The sequence below is a fragment of the Colossoma macropomum genome, unplaced genomic scaffold (genome assembly GCF_904425465.1).
Source record: "Colossoma macropomum unplaced genomic scaffold, Colossoma_macropomum, whole genome shotgun sequence".
Taxonomy (NCBI): domain Eukaryota; kingdom Metazoa; phylum Chordata; class Actinopteri; order Characiformes; family Serrasalmidae; genus Colossoma; species Colossoma macropomum.
The window spans coordinates 22295785-22319818 of record NW_023494805.1 but is presented as its reverse complement, the minus strand read 5'-3'; the positions used below and the strand labels follow the sequence as shown (position 1 = coordinate 22319818).

The following is a 24034-nucleotide window of genomic DNA, read 5'->3' as shown; positions in this document are numbered from 1 at the left end:
GGCTGCCAAAGACGAGGAAAGGGTCATGCTGAAGCAGTCCTGTGCCACAGAAACAAATGATTTCAGTGCTGCTCCCTGGACAACAACAAGAACGTGTGCGCAAATCCTCCAATGCAATTCTTATGCAATTCAATTCTGCTAATTTACTGTTGATAAAATTTTTGGAAAAGACCAACCTAGTAGGGCAGAATACCAGTTGTTTAAATATACATAGCAACGCAATACAAATATCAATGATCCATGCTTAACCAAGAGAAACATCACATTTATGCATTATGATTTTCTTATACATGCTTGCTAATATGGATCAGTTACATGAAGCAGGGTCCAGCTATTCTACATTAAATAGCGCAAAGATTGCATAAAAATGTATTCAAACAACTGCCCTACTTTAAAAAAAAATCTGGGTCAGGTTCTGTTTCAATATTTGTACAAACAAAGAGCCAGAAACACATTAAATGTGCCAGCAAAAATGAGAGTCAAATAGCCATGTATCAGGAGGTCAACTGATCAACAGAGAAAGCGCCAACACTGTGGAAAAACTCAGCTACTTAAATTTGTCTACAAACAGCACCATAAGCCAGCAACAACAGGCTGATTATAGTTATAAGAACATGAACATGTAGTGGAATAAGGTGCAGACATATTTAAAATGATGTGATCTGCAAGCTACGTCAGATAACATACATATACACAGCAGTTACTGAGGTAATAAAACAGTTACTGAGGTAGTGAAAACAGTGTAAACACAGTGCTGGCAACAATGTTCCCGATAGATAGTGCAAGTAGAGCATCAAAAGAGGTGTGTATGAGTGTGTAGGGGGGGATTTAGTTCAGTCCTTGTGAGTTTAAAAACCTGATTGCCTGAGGGACAAAGCTGTTGCAGAGTCTGGCAGTGATAGCACGGATGCTCCGAAACCTTCTGCCAGACAGCAGCAGTGAAAAAGTCTGTGTGAGGGATGGATGTGTGGCGTAGATGTCCATGATGGAGGGGAGAGAGACCCCGATGATCTTCTCAGCTGTCCTCACTATGCGCTGTAGGGTCTTGCGGTCGGAGGCGGTGCAATTCCCAAACCAGGCAATGATGCAGCTGCTCAGAATGCTCTCCACAGTCCCCCTGTAGAACATGATGAGGATGGGAGGGGGGAGATGAACTTTCTTCAGTCTTCGCAGGAAGTAGAGGCACTGCTGGGCTCTCTTGGCTATGGAGTTGGTGTTGAGGGACCAGGTGAGGTTCTCTGTAATGTGGACGCCGAGGAACTTGGTGCTCTGGATGATTTCCACAGCAGAGCCAGTGATGTTCAGTGGGGCGTGGTCACTCCGCACTCTTCAGAAGTCAACAACCATCTCCTTAGTTTTGTCTACATTCAGAGACAGGTTGTTGGTTCCGCACCAGTCTGTTAGCCACTGCACCTCCTCTCTGTACGCTGACTCATCATTCTTGCTGATCAGACCCACCACAGTCGTGTCATCAGCAAACTTGATGATGTGATCTAAGCTGTACTTTGCAGGTACAGTCATGAGTCAGCAGGGTAAACAGCAGCGGACTGGGTCTTAAAAGACCTATTTCTATGTACTTAAATTTAATATACTACAATATTCCAAAATCTCAACAGACCATTTTCTGTTAATTCTGAGAAATGATGAGGCTTGTCTGAATATGATATTGTCATGAAAAGTAGTAATGTTACAGATTGTTACATGAAAATGTAAAGCCATCTTAGAGCGTGTAATACTGCAGATTTTAAGATATTCAAGCATGTTATGAATTTACTCTTACAACTGTAAAGGCTTTTTTAAGACTCATTCTGTGTGCAATCAAATTAGCCTGACAGAATTACCCTGTTATTTTATAAACTGAATATGTGATTCTAACTTACAAAGTCTAGAGTGTAGTATGATTCCTCTGCCACTGTGACCTCTGAATCTTGCGCTTGGTAAATTAAGCACTGCTTCCTCAAACTACACTGGGACACAGTCTTGGCATTAATAAGCACCAAAATGTTGAATTTCTATTGTAAAATGGATCAATAAAGCATACATTTATCTTTTTTATATTTCTCCTATTTACCAATGTTACAGAAATGGGTTCTGTTGAACTCATCTGCATATAAATGATAATCCCCCGGTATAAAAGTTACATTTGACAACTCTACAGTATAAGAAACTGTTTCAATATGACAGGCCTCTATATTTGCAGCTGATTAACTATAATAAAGTCTGGGAATACTCAGCATTCATCGATTACAATTGTGGCAGAGTGCCCCCTAATGCCAAAACATTTACATTCAAGAAATTAGTCAGGTAATATGTTAAGCCCGACTGATAAAAATATTTTCTATTTAATTTCAAAACAAAATGCTAAATAAAGTCAAACTTTTTTTACAAAATGTGCTTTATTTCATCTCTCAAGACTTATAAAATGATCATTTTTATTGCACGACCAATCTCTTCATACTCTCTTTAAGAAACATGTCTATGAAAATATATAATCCATAAACATTATGCACATCTCCTTTCATGTGGAATTAGGACACTCAAATTCAAACATTGGCCCCCTTCCTTCCCTCTGGAGGCTACTGCCTCTGACCAGGAACACAATGTGCAAGAACACGTGGTTTCCAAAAGAGGTCGCAATAGCAGCATCAGTAACAGCAGCAGCAGCAGCAGCAGCATCATTCTGCGAAGTCCAACAAGCACAGCAAAGGCACCAAACAGTTCTTTTCATAGTTTTTTTTCCCCCTTTTATCCAAAATCTTTTTTTTTCCCTTTTTTTAAGTGGACTTTTCTATAGAGTTAAGTAAAGTGCAAACACTTAACACCTAACACTTAAGTCCAGACACATACAAAATTCTATTACTTTCCCTCCATCATTACAACATGACAGACAACAATAAATACGATACACAGACAAATACAAAACTGAAAACTTGAATAAAAAGAAAAAAAAAAAAACACCACTATTTGCATGGCCTACAACTCTTCTCTTGCCATGCATCAGTCAACTATTTGTCCATGAGACTAGAGCACACCTTCATCAGGTACAGGTTAGCTGAGGGCAAGAGATGGTGACAAAAATTCAACAGTGGTGGTGGTACCGTGTGGAAAGTTCATAGTGATCAATCCGTTGATTTCCATTTGTTCCTTGTGCTTTCCCGACCCCACATTCATCTACAGGTGCAAGATTCTGCCACCATGTCCTCGTACTCCTTGTAGACGATGCTGCCATTCTTCTCCATCATCAACACGCTGATGGGTTTGTATTTGTACGGCACGCAGGAAGGCAGTGGGATGTCAGCCACGCCCAGCTCACTGATGAAGGTCTGTACGATGGCGTGGTTGGGTGAATTCAGGCCGTAATGCAGGATGCGGGGGCAGTCGCCCATGCAGTAGCGTGGGTTGTACATGTGTGGTGCAATGATCCAGTGGTCCCAGCCCAGGTCGCGGAAGGTCACACGGTACGAGTGCAGCTTGCACTGGTTCTTGGCTACGCTGTTCTTGCCCTGCTTGTAATTCGGGATGTCAGCAACTATGCTGCCGGGTTCTCTGGAGCGCCGGGATCTCGAGCCAGGGCGAGAAAGAGCTCTGACGTACTTCGCCCATTCCATAGGATGTCCCTCTTCTTCCAGGAAGAGAAGCAAAGCAGGGGCTCTTAGGTGGTTCTGCGGCGGGAGACGTTTCCTCTGGGCCCTGCGTCTCACAACAGCAGGTTGAACCCAACCAACTTCCAGACACTTGTACCGAACAATGAGGGCCAACTTGCTACCTTTAAACTGAGACACATAGGACGTGACGTCAGATACAGTCCACAAGCTCTGAGGGCCCAGAGTGACATCAGTGTCATTGGCAGGCTGTGAGGATGACACTCTGGCCGTGCACCTAACAGGAGGGTATGGTGCCACCGGTGACCTCAGATGAACGAAAGACGCCCTCAGTAGTTTGTTCAGTGGGAGGTTTTCCAATTCATACTGTACGGTGTAAGAGTACAGCAGGTCTAGCCGGGTCAGGAAAGGGAGGAGAGAGAGTCACTCTCTGGGTGGCAGGAAGACAATCATTCTGGTTCTCACAAAAAAACATTTAATGACCAACGCATAAAGCAATGAACAACAGCTTATTAATACTTCTCCAGTGGCTTAAAATTACTTATTTGCCTAATTTTGCAGAATTTACAGCCCCATGTAAAAACTCTGCATGAACATAGAGACTGCTTATGACTGTCTATGTTGATTTTGCAATGATAGAATTAACTATAACCGTTTGACAACATTTAATAAAGCATGTGTTAATTTTATTCTTTGGCTAGTATGAAACAAACACCTTCCGCTGAAAAGGCTTATTGTGCATATTTCACTGCTTCATAAGGCCACATTTGTTACACCCAGCTAGGAGAAAACAGCAGAGCAAAGCTGGTCATCAGCAAAACCAGCACGAGAGTTTTGGAGACTGGTATGCTGGTCAGCAGCAATGAAAGCCGTTATGCTGATCACCACCAAAACCAGGATATGTGGTGTTTTCTACTGAGCTCAAGACAAGTGGGCTTAATTAGCTGTGTTTTTCAGTAGGGAGCGTATCTTAAAAGAATTCTGATTCAAATCGAATTAATCGAACCAAATAATGGTGAGCTTCGCGATTCTATGATTCACTGAATTGTTCCTGAAGAATCGAAACTGAATCGAACCGTTGAGAGATCAGATAAGCATAATATTCTCGTCTAAATATGAAGATATGGGACAGTGACACGTATAAGAAGTAAAACTGAAATGTTTTACCGTTTTGTGAGGAGTGGAAGTGTTTTCTTGCGGTAAACGCACGAATCAGCCTGACGGTGTTGGACCCAAACAGTTTGTGCTGCTTCGGCCTACCGTCCGCATCCGCCGCTCTCCTGTACAGACTCCACATGAACTGCAGACTCTGGTCCTCCGCCTGTCTCTCTGGAAGCCCGCTGGTGTTGGGGCTCCTGTGTTTCGTGTGGCGGTTTCTTCGACCCTGCTCCGTGGAGGTCGGCACCCCGAGGCGCGAGGGCGAAAAGGCCATTTTATCGGCGGCGCCCGAGAACGTGGACAACAACAGCAAGAAACACGACAGCACACAAAGTCTGAGGAAAGTGTGACTGCCGGCAGCCTTCATGTTCAGCTTGTGGCACGGCTGAGTGCAGCCAGGGAGGCTACCATCGTCCAGCAAAGTCACAGGGCGGAATTTGTGCCACGCATCACCCGACCACCGCTTCACCTGCTTCACCTTTCTGCAGCAGCGGGCCTCAGTTAACCTGCTCAGCGTAAAAGGCCCTGCGCGTTACGTCAGCGGCGCGAGCAGCCTCAAACCCGACCGCCGCCTCCGCTCAGTCAGAGCACGCAAAACTAATGATTAAACTTACATCATACTGACCAGGGGCCGAGCCAGAGCCTGTTCAGTGGGGTTGCCAGGTTAGAGCAGAGATCTTACTGGGGTGGCAAACTGCTAGAGAAAAAAGTGTCCAGTAACACTACGAGAGAGTAATGTTTGGCACGCTATCAGACAAAAAGACCATTAAAACCACGAGGATTAAAGCCTGATGCTTTTGTTTTTACAATGGTAATTGCCTTATTGATTCCCATTAGAGACCACTCTAAAGACACCTTTAGATCCCATTAGGTAAACCATCAAATGCATCTGGAATTAGAATACATGTTAAACCGTTAGAGTCCTTTACACTGTGAGATCAACCCATCAGGAAAACACAAAATACTATTACTGACTACTGGACACCACCAGAAACCAATAGAAACTTCAAATGATTGATAAGATTTTTGTCAGCAGGGTTATGTTCAGCACAGAATTCCCCTCTGATGAAATATGCTAAACACTGCAGTAAACATTTGAGATAGTTCTGATAGCTCTACTCTGATTGTTAAAATCTTCAGTTACAGTAATGTTACAGGAATCCACATAAAGCGCAACAAAAAATACCATAATCGACTGATGTAGAGATGTATGTAGAGATTAAACAAAACAGAGGAATAACGTTAAGGCTGATTATTGAGTGCAGTGTCATATCACGACTGATTGAACACTGCACTGATAGCAGATTTTCACTGTAACACTGTTCACACAAAGTAGCAGGACTGTTTCCTGTGGTGGCTGCTTCATTTTTGATAGCTGAATGTTTTACTCTGTATAGGTGTGGGGGGCACTGGCAACCCCTTAGCTCCATCCCTGATACTGACACTATAACACACTAGTCTAATGGAAATCCGATGTTGTGCTGGGTGCAACACCTAATACAGGCTATATATAGGCCTATTTAATGCTTACACCTTTTAATTGTGTCTACACAGTTGATCTATTTTGTTTCACAGGAAAAAGAATACAATTTTAAAAAGTTTAAAACTTTAAAATCATCCCTAATCGGCCCCAATTGGGGTGGAATGTAGTGCTGTATAGTAGAGCTGTATCTTGTATCGTCTTAGAACAATTATATAACTTTGACTGAGAACTAAGGACGGGTGATGTGATGACATCATAGTCTACTTGAGGACATTTTCACAAACAAACAATAAGTAATATTTAGTTTTTCTGAGGTTTGTGAACAAGTTGGAATAGACAAAATACACCAACCAGCAAACCAGCAGTACTGCACTAGAAAAAAAATAAACTGAGTTCAATGTAGTTTTAAATTCAACATTGTGCAAATACATAAGCAATTGAAAAAAAAAAACAGGAGGACAATCAAACACTAGTAAAAATTAAATCAGGTACTGCACAGTTACTGTACTCTGGTTGCTCTTTTTTATGCTACATGAAGTTGTTCAGTGTTAGAAGTTCTGGCGATACCCATTATGTACTTTTTGCGTGACGTCATTTATCACGATATTGATAACATTTCATCATATTGCACACCCCTAAGACAGTTGTTGCATTACGTTTGCCTTATTAAACTCCTGATAGAATAACGGTCCATTCACCAATAGTGGTCAGATTTAGCAAAACATTTGATAAAGCTCAGTTAACACTTTAACATGGTCTTTTCCTCAGGCTGTGTTGTTTTTAACGCTGATCTGAGGCCGCTCGGACAGCTCTCTTGCAGCGGTGAAGCCTGGGAATTTGCGTAGGAGGAGCTGGTTCACTTCAGTTGAAAAAAGGGCAGCTCGGAGCTGGACAATGGACAAAGCAACAGTTTCACGATGTAGAAACGCCCGCCCCTCAGCCATTACCACATTGGACAATACCAGTGAAACTCTATCCTAAACGGTCGCTCTGCCTGTCACTCAAACGAACTTCCCAGCCTGAAGCACTTCCTCCGCTTTGAAACTTTGGAAAGTCAGTTTTGACCGCATTCTTTGTGTTCCACCTGTATTCGGACAAGCCCCGCCCACCCGCACTAGCATTGGGTAGATCCTCACACTCAAGCCGTCCTTATAATGTGATTGTGAATTATTAGCCAATTGGAACGCAGGCGGGCGGGGCTTTTGGAATACGGGTGGAGAAAGAAAACTCGTCCCGAGCAGCCCGGCCCTCCTCCCGTCACGCCGCGAGCTGCCCAGTTGTTGATAGTGATGGAGGGATTGGACTCCGCGGCCTGAGAGAAGTGAAGGCGGAATCATCAAGCGGAAAGGCGGAATGGAGACGGTCGAGCAGCTCGTGTCCTTCAATCACATCCACGTTCAGCTGAACGGAGGCGCGCCGTGGGGCTTCACTCTGAAAGGAGGGCTGGAGCACGGAGAGCCGCTCATCATAACCAAAGTAAGTGAGTGAGTGCTGTGGAAACTCGTGTGCTCCCGCTTGTTTTCTTTCAGTTGGCGAGACTGTGGGAGCTGCTGCACAAAGAACCGGAGTGAGACAGTATACAGTGACGGTAATGACGTGTGGAGCTGCAGATTGTCATTCAGTAACTTTTACCCAAAGTGTGCAACAGTGTTTGCAGTCTGGTATCAGATTTCAGGCGCTCTGCTTGACCGCTCCGCTCCGCTCTCGCATTTTTGGAGGCTTCCATTGATTTAGCCAGTTTTAAAGGAAAGGTTTAAAATCTCGAGCTTTCTGTCTTTTCTTCCATGGTTTCTCGCACTGAACTGATTTAATGCCTTTCATGATTAGAGAGCGCTTCTTTCTTCCCACCAGTCAGCTCTCTGTGGGCTTGTCTACACTCACGTGAAACGTGGGGGCAGACTTTCATTCAGACTTTGCCTGGGTGTCTTACTTTTTGGTCTGGTTGGAGTGTACTGTGCAGTGTTTGGTCGGGTTGAAGTGTGCTGTGCAATGTTTTTGAATTCACCTGAACTTTTCCAGACCACACAGAAAATGGTCAGCCGTCATTCAAAGAGTTTTCAAAATTTCTACATAATTCAAAGAGATGTAAACAGAGTCATTCTGAGTGGCTTGATGTGAAATGGTGCACTGTAGAGAAACTTCCCAACTCTGATTTCCTCACAGTGCTGGTGATAGGAACCAGGGCCCCTGGTCCAGGGGTCTTAATGTCCACAATGCAAATATAGACATTTTATTTACTATCCAAATAACCAATGAATCTACATGTGTCTTCTGAGTTTTACATGTAGAGTTGATAGTGCTAAAATAATGGTACATTCCAAAAATTACATCTCGTTTTTTTAACAATTTTATTTTTTCAAAACTACCATGAAACAGTGTGTCAGACATCAGGCAGCGTACTTCTAAATAGCTTTCTGTGAGGTAGCTTTCAGAGGCAGTAAATTCTTCAGATGTTTGGTTCCTATCACCACCACTGTACCCAAATCTGACTCTGATATTTTGTCTAGAATTGAGCATTTCACATCAAACCACTCTGAAGAACTTTGTTTGCATCTTAACCATTTAAGTCTGCAGAAAGTTTGAAAAATCATTTGAAGTCCTCTTTAATGTTTATTGATCAAAGTCATCTTTTATAGGGATATTGCAACCAGACCATAAGTTTTTATTCATGAATTTTTAGATAATGATAGACATCAGAAGGACATTTTGCAGTTAAATATTGATAATTTCATTTCTACATTTGCACTCACCTTTTTAGATGACTAGCGTGAGCACAGAAGTGTCATGTGGAGCTTTTTCATGACACATTCCCCTGATGTTTGATACAGCTCTTTAAATTTTCCACTCTCTTTTGGTGTTTGACTGCGCATTACTAACATTTTAATTCACTAGTCTTTAGGCAATGGAACGCTGATTTCTTTCTCATGTGAAATCTAAACTAACTTCAATCAAATTTAATCAAAATCAGTACTGTGTAAGAACTCCTGCATCTGTAAACCAAGATTAAGATACACAGCATCAAAAGTTTCCAGACACTTGAGTGAATTCAGCTGCTTTGATGTGCACATGCACTGACTCGGGTGTTCAATTGTGCATACACAGCTTGTGTAATCTCCATAGAAAAGCACTGCCAATAGAATGGGATGCTCCAGAGCAGCTGCATATAAGCCTAATGTCATATTGCCCAATGCCAAGCATCGGTTGTAGGGGTATAACACTCCCCTGCATTGGACTGTGTAGAGGTGAAACTGTGTTCTCTGGATTAATTGACCACAACTGAATACCTTTAGAAGCTGGAGTGGCTATTATGATCATCCAACATCAGTACCTGACCTCAGTAGCGCTCTTGTGGCTGAATGTAATCAAATCCTCACAGCAGGGCACCAACATCTAGTGTAAACATCTTCCTGCAAGGGTAGAGACTGTTACTGCAGTTAAGGGGGACAAGTATCAGTTAATATCCTTGATTTTTGAAGCAATGTTGGATGAGCTTGTGTCTACAATATTTGTCTATATAATGTATGAATGACAAGATCAGTGACATGCTATGAAGCAATCGGTTCATAATAACAGAGTCACGTAAAACCTCAGGATAAAGCATAGTTCAGTTAGATGTGCTAAAGAAGGTGGTGCAATAAGGAAATGTTAACTTTTATGATGCCTAAAAGGCAGCGGCACTGCCACCAAGAGACAGAAGCTTGTCCAGGCTTGACAAAAAAAAATGTATAAAGCAGATAAACAAGCTAAAATGAATCATAACACCAAAATTATAGAGAAATTTGCAAAACATATTTTGAGAAGCAAGGAATGGTGGGTGCTGGTTAACTGCCTATGCCGAATAACAGCTAATACTGACATCCTTGACATTTTACTCAATGGCACAGCAGGGGCCAAAGCAGTCTTGTATCTCTGTATTAGCCCCTGTCATATATCAAGCAGCTGCTTCAACAAGACTATCACATTTAAACCAAAGAACTTCAGGCTCCTCAAGTATCTGAAACCCAGCAAAGCCTGAGGATCTGACCAGTTCCCCATTAGAGTCCTCAAGGAATGCAGTGCTGAGTTTGCACTCTGTGCTGCCTCCTCCATTGCTGCTTTTGAAATAGAAACCAAAAGAACTCTGCTTCCATTACCCCAGTTTACAGAAAGTACATAAAATCCACATTTCTGCTCTGTGACATCAATAAAGTCATGAAGGCATTTGTGAATAAACAGTCACAGTGTTGCCTAATGAAACAACCTAGCTTCCAGCAGACACTTTAGATTTGGACTGAACCACAGTACACCAAGCGTATTAAAAATCTTGTACCAGAGATGAAATAACTCCCTGGATCATGGAGAAGATTGGGACTATGGCATCACTGTAGACCAAACTTTAGTCTAAAAGGGTGTCGCAGAATTTATGTATGTGGATACAAACCTAATTCACCAACAGGTCAAACAGGGAATGTTTCAGGTCACAGCTCAGGTAAATAATCTCACCTTAATTCGGTGTGGTTTGGTGGTCGACAGCAAAGTTGGACAGTGACTTCAGCCCTCATTAATGGGCTACTGCCCATTCTGCTCACTCGTACATGACTGTGGCCTCTTAAGGCTCCTGTCTTGCATCATAGATTGCAAATGTGTCACATCATTTTTAGGTATTTGCGTAATCAATCGTAGTTGATAACAATGCTGATTAATTTGCATTTTCTTTTGCTGACTTTTCAGAAATTTGCTTAAAATTTGCAAAACGTTTTCAATGGTAACGTAACTACTGGATCTTTTGACTTCCCAATTTTTGTTCTAGAACTGTATAAAGGCAGCTGTCAGCATTAGAAAGTTGGTGTTTGTCAGGGGAATGTTGGGAAGGTGCACCATAGCTTTACAAAACACAAGTGCACAGCATTGTGCATCATATAACAGTTTTTACAACACAATCTGATTAGTTGCAGAAGCACTCCAGCCGTATTATTTGTGATAAAAACACGTCTTTTCACAATAACTGCATCATTCCATTGAGCATCCTTAGCACTGCTAAGTAATGGCTTTATGCGGCGGCTAACTGTTACTGCTTTACCACATACAAAAAGAGAAATGCATATATTCCATTAATTACTTCTGTAAGATAATGTTTGACCTGCAGCCCAGATTCTAAAGAAGAGTGTGACAGCGGGCCTACGTCAAATTTTGAACCTGACATTGCCCCTAAGAAAGTTTTTCAGGCAACAGCTCTGGCCATGGAGCAACTAAAGAAACTAGTTAGCACAAGACAAACAGAACACAATCCAGCAAACAAAACAGACTGTGAAGTGCTTTACAGCAAAATAACGTTCAGGTTAATCCGGCAAATACTGAAAAAGCTGAGCTGAACCTGATATTCGAGCAGTTTTATGGCTCTGTCTGTAATGCAAAAGCTGCTACATTTTGGAAATACATTCATACATTGGAAAGAATTGCCAAAAGTAAAACATATATTTGATACAATATTCGGGGCTTCTTAGCCAAACTTTTTCTCTTTATTTTGCAGAACTGTTGTATAAAAACAATACAACACTTGAGGTTGTGAGTTATCGCAAATAAGTTCACTCTCTTGTTCTGTTTCTTAAGTATGCCTCGCTTAGCTCAATGAATTCTCTATCTACATGCTTCAGTCTATTGGAGAACATGCAAAACAGTCCTATACACAACTGACTGTTCTCAGTCAGGTCCTCAAAAGCCTGGTTGCCACTGTCGCAGTCATGTTTAAAATGCTTTGCCTTTGGCATCTTCAGGTCACTGTGGATAGCAATGGCATGTCGCTCTCTAACATTACCTTACCACAAGAATCCCCAGATCACAGATTTTGGCACACTTGTATCTGAAAACAGAATAGCCTTCAAAAAAGTCAGGAGTGTGGGATAAATAAAGTTTCCATACTCAGAGTGGATGACAGTGAATGATTTGTATAGGTTTTGTTTTTTTGGGTTTTTAACATATATATATATATATATATATATATATATATATATATATATATATATATATATATATATAATATATATATATATATATATATATATAAAGAACAGTGTGTATAGCATAATATACTGTCACATGTATAAATTTTAAGTATTGATTTTACAACAGGTGAGCTGAAGTTAAGCTATACATTATAATCCCTATGCCTAAGTCTGCTAATTTATACTTAATACACTCTCTTTGCTTCAGTAGCCTCTGTGCATTAAAGAATGAGGCCTGCAGGTCTGGATGCAGGGCCAGTTGGTGAAATGCATTTGATTTCCCTTCTGCGGGTTGCTGTCCTGCTGCGTTCCACCAAAAATGTTGATTTGTTTTTCTTGCATTAAGATGTTTTGGGGTACAAGAGCCCTAGAGATCACATTCCTAGACTCACCCTGTGAACCAGCAGAGGGGGGGGAGGTGGAGTGGAAGGGGGAAGGGTAGGATACAGGGAGAAAAAGATGGAAAGGTTGGGGGATGTGCTTGTGGGAGACGAGTGTTAAAAAGAAATCTGCTCAGTCTGTCCTTATGTTTGTATATGCTGTGGACAGATTCAAGAGTCTATAGAGAGTGAACTTCCTTTTGCTGTCTTGAGCAATTCAGATTCAAGAGCACATAGTGTTTATGGTTTAACTGTTAAAAAAGAACAGAATGTAAAGTGCTGCAAGAGCATTAAAGCGTCCCAGTGGGTTATTACAGAGCTCCAATTTTAGATAATACTTCAGTGCTGAATCACTGCGGCTAAGGATTGTTGACAAGCCTGAATGAATTCAAGACGAGCATCAACTAAACACTGTAAGATAAGATGCCTGTGTGAAAGTGTGCCCAGGCCTTGTGGGATTTTTTTTTTGTTTGTTTTGTTTTTTTTTTCCAGAGTGCATTGATGTGGCAGGCCCCTTTGCTCACAGATCACATCATGTACTGAATGAATGCTACCCCACCCAGAGCCTTAGATGTCCTGCTGACCTCAGGGTCTACAATAGGACCTGACCTGCTACTGGAACGATGACAAGATGCATCAGATAACTGCTATAGTCTAGACTTTCACATCATTACTTTATGTGAGCAATGGCTACAGTACTGCGGAAAAGTCAGAGACCACCCTTTATTTATTTCATTTCTAGTTAAAACAGCAATTAAGTACAGGTTATTCATTTTTCATTGAGAGGGGAAAAAAGCAAAAAACATATATTTATACAGAAGCCTTAACAACTGAATATATTATCAAATGTTTCAGTATGCAGTGACTTCATTACTTACTTTCAGAAATCTGCAGGGATATGTTTCCACACCTCAAAAGTTCAGTCTTAGAAGTTGGTTGCATCTTCTGCTTCTCACAATCCAGGTATTTGAAAAAAAAACATTTAGTAATGTTGGGGTCTGGGCTCTGGGGTGGTCAGTCTGTTTTTCTGAGAACATCAGCAGCTGCAAATTTTCTTTTTTGGTCTATTTCTTTTTCTCAGTGAAGGTTTTTTTACAGCTACACATCCCTTCGTACTCATAGTGCCGAGTTGTCTTCTCACAGTGGAAGGGATGGACAGAATTTTTTTTTTAGTTCTGAAGCAAAAACGGAGCTTGATTTTCTCCCCTCTCTCAAAGATGAAAGCATTAATTATTGTTTATCTGATGATGAGAGTTTGGGTGGTCTACCAGGTCTTGCATGATTGCTAGGAGTCCCATTTTCCTTTGACTTTCCCCTTTTATCCCCCTTCTCCATTATATCTAATCTCTTAGGAAATATCCTGAAAGATGCCTTATTGGCTGTTTTGACTCTAAATTAAGTTAATAAAAGGCTGTCTCTGACTTTTGCACTGTAATGCAGTCAGGGTTTAAGGCACATGTGTCAGCCTCCAGTCCTTTTGGGCCAAAACACTGCAGACTTCAGCATAGTGCCTTATTAAACATACCTGATTCAGCTCATCAGCTAATAAGGACTTTGTGAACTGAATTCAGAGCGTTAGATGAGGGTAAACACTAATATCCACAGCATTTTGGCCTGGAAGGTCCTCAGTTTAACATGTCTAGTTTAAGGGATGTCGTCCAACTGCTTAACTCACTGTTCCCATTTCCATTTAATAAGACCACTCGTTCATCTTTTAAAACAAGATTGCTTGATTATGTCATCCCTCTAATAATGGCAGGAGAATGTAAATTTTATTTAAAAGGCCCTGAGGACTCTCAGCGACTAAATGGGGGATGTCGTGCACATGCATGCCTAATTAAGCCATGTTGCAGACTGGTTAATTCTCAGTGAGCTTTAACCCACTGTTTTGCAGGTTGGTTCGTGGCCAATCTGATAACCCCATATCCTTCACCCACACTTTCTAACTGGTTAACCTGAAACACATGCTTTTTCTGACATAGTGGTCCCTCAGCCAGCATGCTGTCAATGTGTGTAGGTGCATGGGGAACTTGAATAAAACACTTTTTCAAATGTTGGTGGTCTCCGTTTTCACCATTGTGCCCAAAGAGTTGCAGTTCACATACCATTTAGCCTCTGCTGGCCTAGGGAGTGCTCATGTCCGAGCACATGGTTTTTCCATCTGATTTCAAGGCAAGGCACGATCTCCATGCTTAATAGGGCCTGTCTCTCCTATCAGATATCTCTAGACACTCTTGGAGGCACTGCTGGCCCTTCATGCACAACAAAAGGGTTATAGGGAGAGTGCCCCAGGGTTCAGTACTGGCTCACCTTCCATAACCCTATCAAACATAAAGACTTGCCAGCAATGTATTCAGAGACCTCTTTAACTCATTAAGTAGTTGAAAAGCATGCATGTCCATGTGATTTAGGAGCTTTCTGTGTGCTTCCATGTTTGACTATATAGAACAAGCAGCATGCTGCCTTTTATAGTTGGATGCACTGGGATAGTTTAGAGCAAGCACATTATAAGTGAAATTATTATTGACTTGTTTAATCAGACTGACAGTAAAAGGTGACTGGTGAGTATTTTCCTGTTGACGCATTTTCTTGTTCAAAAATATATTTTGTGACACAAACAAAGCAAAAAATCTTGGATGTTTCAGCTTAGGTCATGTTTTTTACATATCAGATACAACACCAGTTTTGGGACACTTAAGAGAGGATTAAACAGCAGAAGTTGACACTTTTTTGCACTGACCTTAAAGGGTTAAACTCCCAGAGCTAGGCCCATAACAAGAACAGCTACAATGACTAAGCACAGAGGAAAAGAGGCCTCCTCCTAACGACACCTGAAGGACTGAGACCATTCTGCATGAAATGGAAGTTGAAAGTGGTCAAGTGGAACGTTTGCTTTAGTAATGGCTCCTGTCGTAAAAACCAATGTAACATGCATGTACTGTGCCCGGCTTCTCAAGAGTTTTACAGCTCAAACCAGTATGTCACTGAATGCAAGTTTAAATGAGACAAAAAATAGGTTCTTTGTACGCAGAACTGACTGTGGATTCATGTAATACAGATCTGAAGAGTGGATTCAGTTGCATTGCACAGCATGGCACAGAATACTGATGTAAAATTAATGTTGGCATTTCCATGCTCACGCTGAACCACTAAACAAACTGCAAAAAAGCTCAAAGCCATTTGGTTCTGACAATGAAACTGATTCCACACGACAGATTAATAGTTAAAAAGCTGATTTATGAAAAAGGTCACTTTTAGGTCTTTTCTCTAAATACTGTTAGTGTGCTTTCCTTCTTTTTATCTCTCTCTCTCTCTCTCTCTCTCTCTCTCTCTCTCTCTCTCCCTCTCTCTCTGTCTTGAACTCTTAAACTCTCTTTCTCTCGCGCGCGCTCTCTCTCTCTCATGGTTTGGGATGGAAACTGCATTTTCTTGCGTTTCTCATCTTCTGCTGTGGAGTTTATATAGACCACAGGGCACACTAGTCATACTTTTCTCCCCGCTTCTAATTGGCCAATGGAACTTTTTTTCCCAGGCATCATAGTTTTGGGGTGAAGGAAGAGACTTTGGACTTTAAGATGGAAATGTTGCTCCGAGGCCCTATTTGCACAGTGTGGGTTTGCACAGTACTGGCGTTACAGGTCACTGTACTCCCTCTCAGTTCCATAACATCTTTTATCAGAATTGTGTAAAGAATAGAATGACTTCCTCTTTTTCTGTTGTCCAATAAAGACAAGCCTCTGTTTCTGGAACGTTTTCCCAGAGCTGATTCAGAGACACTGCCTGTCTGACTACTACATGGGACACATCAATATGAGGTAATGGCTACTTTTGGTGACACTGATTTGATGGAATAGAAGAGGAATTGGGTGAAACAATGTTTGTTTGCATGCTGGCCTATTCTGTAGCTGGTTTAGGGTGTGGGAAGAATCTGATATCTGGTAGGAATGTGACTTTGGCTCCTGTAGGCCTTTGCCTTGGGTGGAGGGGCTTAGATGGAGGGAGAGATATTGGGGTCTTATTGCTTCAACAGCACCCCCAGCACACACACACACACTAAAAACACATGCTTCTGTTTCTATACGTCCCATTAGGTGTGACTACTCATAATGAGTAGTTAGTGTAATTTATGTAGACATGGTGTAGAATTAGTGTATGATTTAACTGATAACTGAATAGACCTGAATATACGTATATAGATATTCAGTGTTGATAATAGGTGGAGTTTTGCTGATACTAGCGTTGATATTGGAACTTAAAAACAGTACAGTGTCTGTGTCGGTAGTAGAGAACACTGATACCATAAAGCAGTTTCTGTGTGCGCTACTGAGGACCTTAACTGAAGTGAGTGATGTATCCGTGATGTGGGATTATTTCACATTCAAGAGAAACAGTAGTAAATTTCTCACTGCAAAATCTCTATTGGCAGTGTCTTCAGGGGAGGGAGTAGTAGATATATACCTGTTGAATTTCTTCCTAAAGTATTAGCCATGTCATAAATTTTATACCCGTATGTTACAGATAAGCGCAGCTAATGCAGTGTGCATTGCTAACGTTAGCATGTAATGAATGGCTGAGTCAAGGATCTTTCAGTAATCCTTTATCTCCCTGCTGTGTAGTCAGTTACAGTCGGAGGTAATGTTGGTCCAGGCTGTTATTGAGGGAGCAAACATTACAGATATATATGAAAGGAACAGCCCGTTTCATGGGATAACTATAGCCTTTAGCATAGCAGCCTGCTAGCCACGTTTGAGATTTCCCTAGCACTGCCTGTAGTGTGCCTCCGTCAGTCAGCGCCATCAGACACCACTGTGGTCTCCAGCCTGGTGCTTGGATTCCTACTTTTTTATTACTGTAATGGTTACCGATCGCAGCAGTGTCTGATGTTTGTAAATGTAAGCACGAGTGCATGGGGTGTATGAGACAATAAATTCAAATGTAAAAACAATAAATAACTGCTGCATTTTATTATTTTTCACAAAAAATATATATATTTACCTCACTTGTTCAATATGGTTCCTGTCATCTAACAAACTTCACTTGGGCTTATACAGTAACGGAACAGCCCTTAAGATGGTGTTGGGGATTCTTCCAAGGGGAATTGGCGATAGGCAGAGTTAATGAGTTTTGGAACAGACGGCTTGTATGTGATTTGTTCTAGGTGTTTTAGAAATAGCCTTAATATTTCTGAAATATTTCTGATATTTTAAGGCTCTTTCTGAAGGAGATGGGCCACTGGTTGGAAAATGAATGGGAGAACTTGTAATGCTCATCTTGTAATGCATCTCTTTACAGGAAAAGTCCTGCCCTTCAGTAAAAAGAACTAATCAGCTTGCTGGTAAAGCTTCAAGTGGGAAAAGCCCCCCTCTATTTGGGCTCAGTTGTGGAGATCTGTGCAATCACTGTAGCCACAACAATCCGAAAAACTGTTTTTGTGGCAAATGCTACAAACTATTTGTGTGGTTTTAACAGATTTTATCAATTATTTTAAATGTTTTTGAAATGATAGTTTGGTCTTCAGTTGAGTTTTGAGGTCTCTCAGCATTCAAAGAGGTAGGAGTCTGGTCTTGTATGACTGGAAATAACTGCCTGGTGGTGTTGCCAAGACGGCCTGTGTGAACTGACTTTCCTATGATGACTCCGTGCACATTAAACATAATGCATTACATTTTGATTTTATTTTTTATTTTTCAGCCTAGTCGAGCATTATATAAATGACTTCCTTGATATGTATAAGATGTGAAAAGTTGTTCATGGAGACACTTTTCTTACTTATGCTCATTCACTAGATTTCCTACACTGAACCAGCCAGTCATAGGATCATTCAGCCATCAGACATGCTCCTCCCAGGGAGGTCAGCACAGAGAGAAAAAGAAACACTAGAGAGGAGAATAAGGGGGCACTTTGTTTGAACAAGGTTAGCAAGGGCTACAAGGTCATTCCTCACACATCATATCCTCCAGTGACACACCATGGCCCTATTCATAGACAGCAGGGAACTGGGAGATGGCAGGTTTTGTATTGAGCCGTCACGCTGCAGCCTCCCTCCTCCATGCATCCATGTCTGCTGTGACAGTGATGAATCAATCTGTCTTAGCTTTGGCCTAAAGGTTGACAACTCTATGGCTCTGACCATTGTCCTTTTCGGAAACACGTCCTGTCATGATTTCCCAATTTCCGAAAAACAAGTGATAAAAATATACCTTAGATGAATAGATGAATCAGCAGTGGTGAAAATGATGATAATGCACATTTTTCTACTGCAGATCTCTTTTGTCTCTTACAGCAGAACACATAGTGTTTATATATCAGAAAGTTACATATATAAGATATGGTGGGCTCTTGATATCTAAACTTGTGAAAGGACACCATTCTTCCAAAAGATATTTATTTAGTTGTTGTTTTGATGATGGTGGTGGAGAGTGCTGTCTAGCTACACTGGTTCAAAATCTACCATTAACAATTGATTGGATTGAGATCTGGTGACTGCAAAGCCATAACGCATGATTTACATCATTTTTGTCCTTGTCAGCACTCAGTGACCCCTGATCCAGTGCCTTGTGTATGGTAGGCAATGGCATCCTATAAGAAACCACTTTTGTCAGAATAGAAATGTTTCATCAGTCAGAATAGTATTGTGTTGACTTGCAGTGACTACTCTCTAAGGGGACAAGTGGACACAAACCATGCCCCCCCCGTATAATAGAGCCACAGAACCCCCTCTCTGTAGGGGACATTCAGATCTGTTCATCTGGCCGTATAACATTTTTCTACATCTCTGTAGATCTGTACCTAGAATTTTAATGGTACTGAACTCTCAAATGTGTATTCGTCTTTGTAATGAAGGGTTTATATAGTGCAATCCTACTATAACATCCCTCTCTGTGCAGTTGTGGATGGACTGTTCTTGCTGACACAGTCTGATCATGTCCCACTTTGACCTTCTCAGTCACCTGAGAAACAGTTGCTCTTCTGTTTATCCGTACATGTGGCACTAATACACAAGCATCACAGTCACTGAATGCATGCTTTCAATTTCCAATTTTCATCTCTATTTACTGATCTTTCCCATAGATCTAAGTGTTTTGGAATCTTTAAAAACTGTGGCCTTAAAAAACCTTACTTGAGCCTTACTTTACTTGATTAATTGACAGTATAATGAATAGATTACTCAGTCCTTTAATAAGCTCAATATTTGTGATGGAAACCTAAATAATGTCATTTCAGAATCATTATCATGAGCACATCTACATGCAGTGTTTGCCTTTGTTTGGGTTATGAACGTTGTCCAGTTTTTGTGAACTTTTAACAAGCTCACCTCGAAAAAGTGATTTATTTCCAGTCGCACTAGGAAGCAGCCTGATGTGTCTTTAATTTGCCTTCTAATTTAACTTCACTAAAACAAAGAAGAGATAAATCTCCTTCAGGAGGTTTCTTCTTCATCTCCTTGGAAACCCTTCAAAGGCGCCTTCTCACCTCTCGGCGAGAGAGACGCTGTGGTGAGAGCACACGCTGCTGCCTCTGGTCAGGCTTCAAAAGCCGGAGGTGCTCTCTGGGCATGTATGAGACATTAGGGATGTTTGTGAATATGTCTGCCAGCCCTGATATATGGCGTCTCAATTGCTCTGTAAATGGATATTTAAGTGCTCTTGATATACACATTACTGATTCGAGCGCATGACTAAGTAATTGAGTTATACAGAGCCAAGTTGTTTTGGTCTGACTGTCAACTGAAATGTAGATTTAGTCTTGCATGTTATCGCACTTGGAAAAATTAGGCTTTTATGTTGCTTGTTTTTTCCTTCTTAAACATGCCATCTGTGACAGCATTCTGAAAATGTTTTGAGATACTTATAAGTGGAAACTTGATAACATTGTATTATTATTATAAAAATATTACTGGAGAGCTGAGAGTTTGGTTTGGCTACGTTTCAAGAAGTGTTTGGGGCAGCTATGCTAGTGTTTTATTAAGTTTTAAAGCAGCATTTTACTGCAAACTGCAAAATTCACATTATACTGAAGTAAATCATTCATCCTCAGACACGTCCTTCACGAAGTTTTGATTGAGTTCTCTTCGAATACTCTTTCGGCATGTTCGAAAAATGACATAACAAAATGTTCCACCTTTCACCCTGATAATATATCACAAGCCACCACATCTTTTTTGAAAACTAAGCATCATTGGACAGCTCAGGGCGCTTGCAGGAGAACAAGAGTCCTAACTACCAATTCTGTTTGATTAGTTAACAGACTTGCTGGATGATGGGAATCCTACCCACTCAGAGAGAGCAAGACCAGTCGTGCTCTCTTGAACTCCTGACAGCTAATGGATGTGGCATCACCAGGGATCAAACTTGGGATCTTTTGATGACAAAGGCCCAATCCCATTTCACCCCTTGCCCTTAGCCCTCTGATTTGCGCGTTCACGTCTAGGGTTAGGGTGTCCCATTTTTTTGTTGAGATAGAAGGCTAGGGCGAAGTGTTAGGGCTACATGGCCCTCCAAACGTAGGTTTTTCAGAGACACACTCCAGAGTGTTATCAGAAAAAAAGAAAAACCGCCAAGATGGCTGCGCGAGCGACCAAAGAAACCCACAAATGTTAGTATTTTCTCCGTTAAAAAAATTACGGTAACCATTGTATTATCTTAGTTTAATGTCGTTTCAGTGTATTGTGGTTGTTTTCTTCGTAGCAAGCATAAAAAATCGCTAATAGCATGCTAATCTCTCGGTAGCTAGCTAGCTAACTTCTCGTTCCACCTTAAATAGTCCAGCAGTGCTGACACCTGAAGCGCCAGAATGTAACTGCTGAACCATTTAAGGTGGAACGGGAAAATTCAAACAAGAAGCTGGCGAATAGCTGACTTCAGCGTCATATCACCAATGAATTAGCGGCGCGGTGACCGATAATAAATAGGTTAATTGTCTTATACGCTCTCTATGAAGGCATATGATGCCCTACATGTAACTAAAGCCCAGCAGTGAGGTTCTCTACTATCACTGAAGACGGGCCGGGTCGCATGCAGAGCTCCGCTAGTAGCTGTTAATGAAGCAGTGTGGTTTGTTTGTTTGTTTGTTTTTTTGTTTTGTTTTTTTTTTGAAGGTTGTCCCATTTCGTAAGGCAAGATTTCAACCCCTACCCCTTGTAACTCAGTTCCAAGGGGTTAGGGTGACACTCGAAAACAAGGGGTAGAGGTAAAAAGAAAAAGTGGGATTGGGTCCAAGTGAACGCTTAGTTCCCTTTTTTGGACACAGTTCTTTATCGTTCTCTTCTACAACCTCTCCATCTGTGTACTTGACCCTCCCCTACTCAGTTTAGTCTTGCACTTTGTACCTGATCTATAAATTTTTATTTTATGGCTGTTAAAGCTAACAAAGGCAGCTTGCTGTTCTAAGTTCCCTGTGTTTCACAGAGAGATTAGCTTTGGTTATTGTGCTATAAGGATAATTGATAACTGAACTGCAAAGCTAATGTTACAGTGTCTGTGGAGAGTATTTGCAGAAGAATATCTGATTTGACTGTTGAATGAGGAGCATTTAGTGGCATTTGTGTTTTGACTCAAATGTCACAGGTGTTTTACTTGTTGGTTAGAGTATGAGGGTTGTTTTACAGTGTAGTGTGATGTGATATGTGTGAGTGAAACACTTATTTTGACTGCAGTGTGAGACTTGTGTTACTGATGTGTGCAGTGGTAAATGGTTTGGCACGGCTCAGGCCTGGTTGTCACACAAATGCAGCTGGTGTACTGCTACGACATTGAGGTCTGTGCAAACAGAAGTTGTCAATTGAGACTGTAAGAGGCAAACGAATGAGGAATGTGAATACGTTTCTCCACCGAGAGGCATTCCTTCTGCACTGAGCCTCAGCTTAAAACAAAACATTCTCTGTTAAACTGTAGCGTGTGTGTGTGTGTGTGTGTGTGTATGTATGTGTGTATGTCTAAACATGTTTCTCTGAAGTATTATATTCTGGTTAAATGTGTATCTGTGTGTATCGTAATGCCGCTGTCATAAGAAAATCATGTACGTCAAAAATGTAGGAAAAAAAATTGGCAACGATGTACAGCTCTGTGCAAAAAAAAAAAAAATCAAAAGCTGTTTCTCTGGGGAGTGAGCATAACGTTGCTGTCAGAACAAAACCTCATATTTCCATTTTTGTTATTTTTCAGTTTTTGACATAATTTGAATGTACCCATTCTCCTTTACATCATGTGTGAGTTTCACGATTAGTGGACCAACAGAAATGACCTAGAAAAAAGTCTGGTTCCATTGACTTACATTATAAAAGTAAAGTATGTTTTTTTCTGCTCCTGTAAAGTTCATATTTTAGAGATACAAGGTTTTGTTCCAAAAGCAGCAATATTGCAACAATAACATTAGAATAAATACAGATACACAATGATGGATAATGATGCTGATGGAGTTTAACAAATCTGTGCAATTGCTGAAGCGCAGCAAGAAGTCAGGGACCTGTGCTCATCTAACTGTATTCGTCTATCCAACGTATTGTTTTTTAAAAACAACAATACAACAATGTTTAACTGTATTTATGTTTATTTTTATTTATTCTAAAGCTATATAGTGTTTTTACTGGCAAAAACACACTTACTGCCAAGATAAATAGTTTTCAGCAGTTTTCTACAAACAACTATGAACAACCACAAATGTTTGGTTGGTGTGCCGTAACCATGTTTGACTGTTGAAAGACTCTAGAATGTTCCCTTCCCATTCACCCCAGTTCATTTCACTCGCTAGGTCTTAGTTCTGAACATTCTATGGACAACTGGAAACGTTAGAATGTTGTGCTCGTGTTTCCTGGTGTTTTTCTCATCATGCACAGTGTTGTACATTAACAAGATTTTGGACTATTTCTGTTGGTATATTCAGACAGTGTAAAGGGTAACTGGCTTTTTTAAATGGCTTACAAAACCCCCCGTGAAGTTATGAGGTTTTGATATGACTGATATATATATATATATAGTTACACTTAAAAATAAGGGTAGTGGAAAATTTCCTTTTGAGTGATGCCATAGAATAACCTCTTTTGGATCCCTTAAGAATCTTTACAATGGATGTTTCTTCAGGCAGGTTTGTAAATAAGAGTGTGAAGAACCTTTTTGAAGTTCAAGGAACCTCCACATAATGTAAATTCTATCCTAGTTAAAGGTTTTTCCTAGATCCATGCATGCAAGGCAAGAATAATTTAGGAACCGTTAGTTTTAAGAGCGTATGAGTGTGTTTAAAGCTGCAGGAAGCCCCCGAGCTCTGTGTGTGTGTGTGTGTGTGTGTGTGTGTGTGTGTGTGTGTGTGTGTGTGTGTGTGTCACACCTTTAAGAGTCCTCTAGCACAAAAAACTTCAGAACGACTCACTGAGGTATAGCACACACACACACAGCCTAAACCCTCAAAGAAGCCATTATTGTCACTTTTTCTCAC

General features: G+C 41.0%; 2 protein-coding genes across 2 annotated transcripts in view; one reads left to right on the top strand and one right to left on the bottom strand.

Moving 5' to 3' along the window:
- Positions 1-2303: 2303 nt before the first annotated feature.
- On the bottom strand, positions 2304-5295 carry bmp15 (bone morphogenetic protein 15). The gene is made up of 2 exons (XM_036596739.1): positions 4770-5295; positions 2304-3994 (listed from the first exon to the last, which is right to left on the bottom strand). Exons 1-2 carry the CDS (start codon positions 5125-5127, stop codon positions 3168-3170), a joined length of 1185 nt encoding a protein of 394 aa, XP_036452632.1. The 5' UTR covers positions 5128-5295; the 3' UTR covers positions 2304-3167.
- Positions 5296-7471: 2176 nt separating this feature from the next.
- Positions 7472-24034, top strand: part of shroom4 (shroom family member 4) — a 70732-nt gene continuing 54169 nt past the window's right edge. Inside the window, 1 exon segment of the mRNA XM_036596117.1 lies at positions 7472-7719. Coding sequence (XP_036452010.1) covers positions 7597-7719 — 123 coding nt within the window. The 5' untranslated portion in view covers positions 7472-7596.

Excerpts from the sequence above, each read along its gene's own strand:
- bmp15 (XM_036596739.1), bottom strand. The coding sequence starts at position 5,127 with ATGAAGGCTGCCGGCAGTCACACTTTCCTCAGACTTTGTGTGCTGTCG. Across the intron at positions 3,995-4,769 it reads CTTCCACTCCTCACAAAACG|ACCTGCTGTACTCTTACACC; the intron begins GTAAAACATTTC and ends TGACCCGGCTAG.